The sequence below is a fragment of the Porites lutea genome, chromosome 1 (genome assembly GCF_958299795.1).
Source record: "Porites lutea chromosome 1, jaPorLute2.1, whole genome shotgun sequence".
Lineage (NCBI taxonomy): Eukaryota > Metazoa > Cnidaria > Anthozoa > Scleractinia > Poritidae > Porites > Porites lutea.
Genome location: NC_133201.1, coordinates 60,205,672 through 60,211,671, shown reverse-complemented (window position 1 = coordinate 60,211,671; position 6,000 = coordinate 60,205,672). Strand labels below are relative to the sequence as shown.

The window sequence follows — 6,000 nt, the reverse complement described above, 5'->3', positions numbered from 1 at the left end:
TTCTCCTGACTCGTATTGAGGAAACTCTTGAAATAAGTGATCACCGCACTGATTTACAGCACTGATACTTCCTCGCCACGTCTCCACGTCTTCCTCAAACTCCTGCGCCAAAAAAAGAAAAGTTTCAAATTCCAACTCTATCCTGATGGACTTACAGAAAACTACTGTTACCTACTTACTTATTACCATTTGAATTTACGTCCTTTTTAACGTTTATAATTAAAGAAAAAAGTGAAAGGGGCAAGAGAGTGTCAAGAAGACATGAAGGTCTATACCCAAGACTTCTTGTTGGATTTGAATTATAGTTACTCATGCTTTGAACAAAGGGGAGAAGAAAACGAAACACACGCGCACTACCCACTATGCACTACGCAAGTAACATGCAAAGACAGCCGCCTGACATCACTGGTGTCTCGTGCCTTCCCCGAGAGCGATAAGTAGTCGGTATGAAATCTAATGGTCCAAAACGAAGACGTCTCTCTCTCGAAACGCCCCAAGCGACAGGAAGCGATGAGTGGTGAGAAGAAAAGAAAGAACAGCTGGTGGAACAAAGTGAAACAACTTTAAGGAAAAAGTTATTTATTTAATAATAAGTTTGTCAATGTGTTGTGGCGTATGTCAGAATACTGGCAGCTTATGCCAGCTACTGCATGTAGCACTGGATTGTACCCTTGTTTATTGCGCTGCAGTAGAGTATCGCCGAGGTAGGTAATGTAAAAGGTGGGTACGATCACCAAATGACGTACAACAAAAAAAAGAAAATACACTGATACTAAGCCCACAAAACAAAATAAGATTTAAATACTTAATATCCTCTTCCCTTATGGGGCTTTTCAGGGATAATGAAACAAACAATTTAAATGGGACGTTTATACAAGGTTTAAAATCTCAACTGGCAGGAGGCAAACCAGTTGGTTACATTACAAGCGACGCAGAGGATTTAAACTCGGGACTACCGTGAACAAATCCAGCTAGTGGTCAGGGCAGGACTTGAATGCGAGGAGGAGGGCGGGGGGAAGGTAAACAAGATGCTTTATGGTGTCGGTGCAAATTGTGAATGAGAGTTTCCGCCACACCAAAAAACACCAAGGTAGTTTGACATTTTTACTGCAAAACAATGATACTTCAAGATTCGCTGTATATTAAGTATTTTAAGACCAAGTTCACCAGAAGTTGGGCTCGCTTTGTTTCTTGGAATCGATTACTGAGCTCGTTACGTGACGACTACTACAGGTGAATTTAATTTACCTTATGTTTATCAATTTTCTCTTCCAACTCGCTAACCGTGTACCCATATACATTTTCGTCCTCATTCAGGTAAGCCTCGGCTTTCCGGATCCATTCGAGAAGCTCTTCCCGAAGCTCAACGAACCTCTTCCACTCTTCAATTAGGTAATCAATTTGTCCTCGCCACACTCCCGAGTTATCTACAATGGTTTCCCAATGACCTTTCAACTTGCTGACCTGCAATACAGAAGTTCCATAATCACGCAGTACAAAGCGCAACAATAAGGCCAGAATTGGCAATATTTGATGTCCTAGAAGAATCTTATTTAAAAAAAGTGTAACGAAGGTCAGAATTATTTCGGTTATACTTATGTGTACATCAGACTACATGGCATTTCGCCGTGACGGAAACCATATCGGATAAGGCTTCTGCTTCTGTTCACACTCATCTCATATCGGTTTGGTTTCTGAGCAACTCTTTCACGCCGTGTGAACAGGTCTGATTCATACTATCATGTCACATGATAACCTATCCTGTATAGCCCTACTCTTGATTATCCATCTGGCCAGGTCCTATCGTTATATGCAAATGAGGGTTCTTCGCCCATTGATTCAATCAGTCACTTTTTTAGGGACTTTTAGCATCGACAAAGGTGACGGCAGCGAAAACGTTACTTTTAAAATGAATTGGCGTTTTTTCCAACTTTGTCGCGTTTATTTCAATTCGCTGAAATAGCTGATGTAGGCCAATTTCCCTGGAGGTGATTTCTTTGGGACCGCACTCAAGTTTAGAAAGAGGAAGAAAAGTTTGTCGTCGCTTGTTTACGTCCTCCATAAAACGTGAAGCTAGGCATTTTCACGTCGTAGTCGTGCAGTAATGGCAGGAAAATGTACAAAAAAGCGTGATGCACGTGCAAAGTTGTTGTTTTGCGTAATAAAACTATTGCTTTTTTGACTTTCTCGTTGCCGTCGCCGTCGTCGTTGCTAAAACTAGGAGTTTTTATCGATGCTATAAGTCTCGACTCCCTATTGGTGTGTGCAACGTCAAGACCTACCTTGCCGTCAATAAGGAACTTGTCTTCCTCAGTCTGTGCGTCTTCAGCCAGCGTGTGTCCCATCTCTGCTATCTCGTCCAATAGGTGCTGCTTGGTTTTAAGTTGCTCATCTATCGACTGAAATGACATACGCCTAATATAATTTATGTCGAATACAAACATGTTGTTTCAGCAATCCTAAAAACTGAACTAAATATCTTTAAAACTGACGCGAATACGCAGGACGTATGTAAAAAGAATTGTAAGACCGTAGAAAACCAAAAGTCGCATTTCCATCAAATCCAAAATATTACTGAAAGATAGATAGATAGATAATCTTTATTTATCCACGGTACAAAATTCGTCAGCTTTAAAAATGCCTAATACTAATATAATAAAAATATTTAAATAAAAAAGCTGCTTTCCACGAATGCCGTGCCTTACAGTTCTTTGAGTAATCGTTTAAATTGCCCAAGGGACTCTGCTTTCCTTAAGTTACAAGGAAGACTGTTCCAGAGAATGGCGCCACTATAGCTGAAGTTGTTTTTGTAATAGTTTGTGCGCGGTAATGGAACATTGAGTTTATTTTCAGAGTCCCTTAGGTTATATGCAACTTCTCGCCTTTCAAATTTAGAACTAAGATAGTTTGGAGCCAACCCGTGCAGAGACCTGTAAACCATCGTAGCTCTTTGAAATTGTTGCTGGCAAGCTAGGTTTTTCCACCCTAGAAGTTTGAAAAGGTGACCAGCATCTACGTCATAGCTTGAGTAGGTCAAAACACGGGCTGCTCTGTTTTGTAGCTTTTGAACCTTATTGCGTAAGGTTATCCCACAGTTTCCCCAAACAATGTTGCAATAATCAAAGTGTGGCTGTATTAAAGCTTGATATATTAGTTGTAAGGTCGCCTGAGGGACAAGGTGCCTTATTCGTTTTATGGCCCCAATACCAGAAGCGAGTTTCTTTGTTACTTTCTCGATATGGCCACTCCAATCAAGTCTGTCATCGATGGTCACTCCAAGTGATTTTGCAGAAGTGACCTGGCTAACTTGAAAATCATTAATCGCAAATGTCGGGGACTCTGTGAGAGTACTTAGCCTCTGCCTAGATCCGATAAGCATAAATTCGGTTTTAGTCATATTTAGAGTAAGTTTGTTTGCCCTCAGCCAATTGTGAACATTTTCTAAATCTTGATTTAGATGCAACTAAATATTGTCTTGAAAAGCGTCTTGTATTTATCCTGTGACGATGGTTTAGTACCTTTTGCTTCTCCAAAAGTCCCTCCATGTCTTCTGAATCTCCCAAAACAATCTTCTCGGTTTTCATCATGTTTGATAGCGTGTTAAGCCAGTCGTGCAGTTCGGACACAGCTTTATCGAACTTAGGCCATGGTGATGCTTTCTCTGAAACGACAAACATAACGCTTTGTGAGAAAGGACTAGAAGTCTGTTAAGAAATGTTTGACATGTCATCAGGTTATTGGGGTTTTCGCAAAACACATACAACAATTTACTTATCCAGCAATTTTAAAGTTGCATTTTTTGTACTTTGCGATATTAACTCTTATCCCTAAAAGGTCAAGAACGACAACAAAAATCTTTTATTGACTCACACTTAGAATTATTACGAGAAAAATGTTATAGACATTACAAATTTACAATGGGATAACAGGGAATAGTATTTAATTATTTGGAGCCTAGAGGCTAAAGGAACCGCGAGGTTTTCGAGTTAGCCCCTAATACTCTTTTAAGTTCGTTTTAATAATAATAAGAACAATGAACCGTACCCTCACTCCAGTCTTCTACGATGATTGGTACCTCGGCATGAAGAGTGTGTTGTTTTCCTTCAACAACAGTCTCCTCCACCAGTTTACGAGGTGATCGAACGCGGGCTGCAAACATATCAGCTGTTAGTGATGCAATGTGGCTCCAGTCATCATTAAGACCCTTCACCTTGGCTTCAAGAGGCTTTGGAACTTGGTTTCCATCGAGTTTGCTTTCACGTCTGTACCGAGCCATACTCTCATTGATAGAGTCTAGCTTTGGTTGCCGAGATTTAAGAGATTCCTGGACAGTCTGGAAAAAAGAATGAGGTTTATCTGATAAGGTAAATGAAGTCTACGAAAACAGGAACCTTAGTTTTGGGGAACTTTGATAGATAAGCTTGGCTAGTAAAAAGTACGCACGACAGTTACCACTACCTTTGAGTAGGCGAAACAAGAAACCAACAGAATTGCTCGAGAAATTTAATTCCACTTTCTTCTCACCAATTAATCTTAAAATAGCAGCTAAATGTCCATGTCCTATTTCAAAGGCTCTCCCTTTTGGAAATTGAAAAGTCAAAACTATGCGCAAAAACTGCTTAACAAAACAAGCTGCTGGTTTATACTTGGATTTCTTTTCAAGAGATTTATCAAAGATCCAGCAAGCTGTATTAGATAACAAACCTTAGGATCAACAATCTCTTGATTATAGATGCCTCCTTCCTGCTTTTCAAGTAACTCTCTTGTGGTTGCAGCCCAGGAGCTAAGCTCTTCTAGGCTTCCTAAGAATTCTGACACGCGTCGGACTTTAGACTCGACTCCTCGAGTGCGCGTGGCGATGTCTGCGCGCAGAATATCCCAGCGAGTGAGCAGGATATCCAGACGTGTTTGAATTGTTTCAGAGTTGGGTTTAGATATGTTGGGCTTGGCTAAAAGTCGTTCCCCTGTCTGCTGGATGCTGTTCTTGGAATCTTCTCTACTGTCTTGCTCTTTCTGTACATCCTACGAAAATGACAGGCACATGATCCTTAATCAACTCAGGAAACTTTAGTTGTCAATACCAAGAGGAGAAAATTTTGCCCTAAGAGAAACTTAGAGGAAGATGATTTCAAACCAAACAGCTGATCCTGTTGCCGTTCATACCTTGATCTTTTCAATGAGTTCTTCCAAAGCATCTTCATCAGCAGGTGATGGGTCTTTTGTTTGCAAAATAGTGTCAGCCTCGTCCATCCACTGCAACATGTCCGCGCTTTCTTCCAAGAACTCTTCAATCTGCATTGCCTCTTCTTTAAACCTTCAAGGGAAAAATAAATACTATTTTGTTTGTTGAACAGGGGTTTTTTAATGATGTAAATCAGAAATCCTTCCCGTTTTTTTTCACAGCGAGCTGTGGCGATTTAGGGTTTTCATCTATACTGCCACACTTATCACTTGATTAGGGATACCTTAGTGATTATTAGTGATTAGCATTAGTGATACCTTTAATACATCACTTAAACATGAAAACGACAACGGCAACGAAAACGATAGTAATCCTCCAAAGCTATTACAACACGAATTTCGGCGACAGGACAAAAAAAAAAAGACTTCTAAGGAATGCAATGCTTAGAGCTTTGATTAAGTATCAATAAAATCAATTTTAGAACGCCTATCTCAATCAACCGTCAATCAAGACTTTACCTGTCTCTTCTGTCCGTCACGTGATTACAGATGGACTCCCAGCGCCGATTTTGTGTGGCCAATTTATCACGCAACATTTCAGCCTCTACGGTTGTTGACTTGCTGATAATCTCTTGTCCCGCTGTATTCATGGCGTTCACTGTGCTCTGATGACGAGCAATACCATCCTCTAATCCCTGGAAAAGGCAGCAAGTGGATTTTACAAAAATTAAGGCTGTAACTCAAACATTTTTACAAAATCCATGACAAAGATAAAGAAAAGAGCAGTAAAAGATTTGAAGGACAACACAGTGAGATTCC

General features: G+C 40.2%; 1 protein-coding gene across 7 annotated transcripts in view; it reads right to left on the bottom strand.

Annotated features, from left to right (window-relative positions):
* LOC140923942 (dystrophin-like) overlaps window positions 1-6,000 on the bottom strand; it is a 72,949-nt gene that overhangs the window by 23,240 nt on the left and 43,709 nt on the right. For all 7 annotated transcript variants that reach the window (XM_073373974.1, XM_073373959.1, XM_073373966.1 and 4 more), the window contains 8 exons: window positions 5,701-5,876; window positions 5,164-5,314; window positions 4,705-5,022; window positions 4,045-4,333; window positions 3,519-3,661; window positions 2,283-2,399; window positions 1,249-1,464; window positions 1-102 (listed from right to left, as the gene is read on the bottom strand). The exon at window positions 1-102 is cut by the window's left edge and continues 53 nt beyond it. In XM_073373974.1, coding sequence (XP_073230075.1) covers window positions 1-102; window positions 1,249-1,464; window positions 2,283-2,399; window positions 3,519-3,661; window positions 4,045-4,333; window positions 4,705-5,022; window positions 5,164-5,314; window positions 5,701-5,876 — 1,512 coding nt within the window. The remainder of the gene's footprint in view (window positions 103-1,248; window positions 1,465-2,282; window positions 2,400-3,518; window positions 3,662-4,044; window positions 4,334-4,704; window positions 5,023-5,163; window positions 5,315-5,700; window positions 5,877-6,000) is intronic.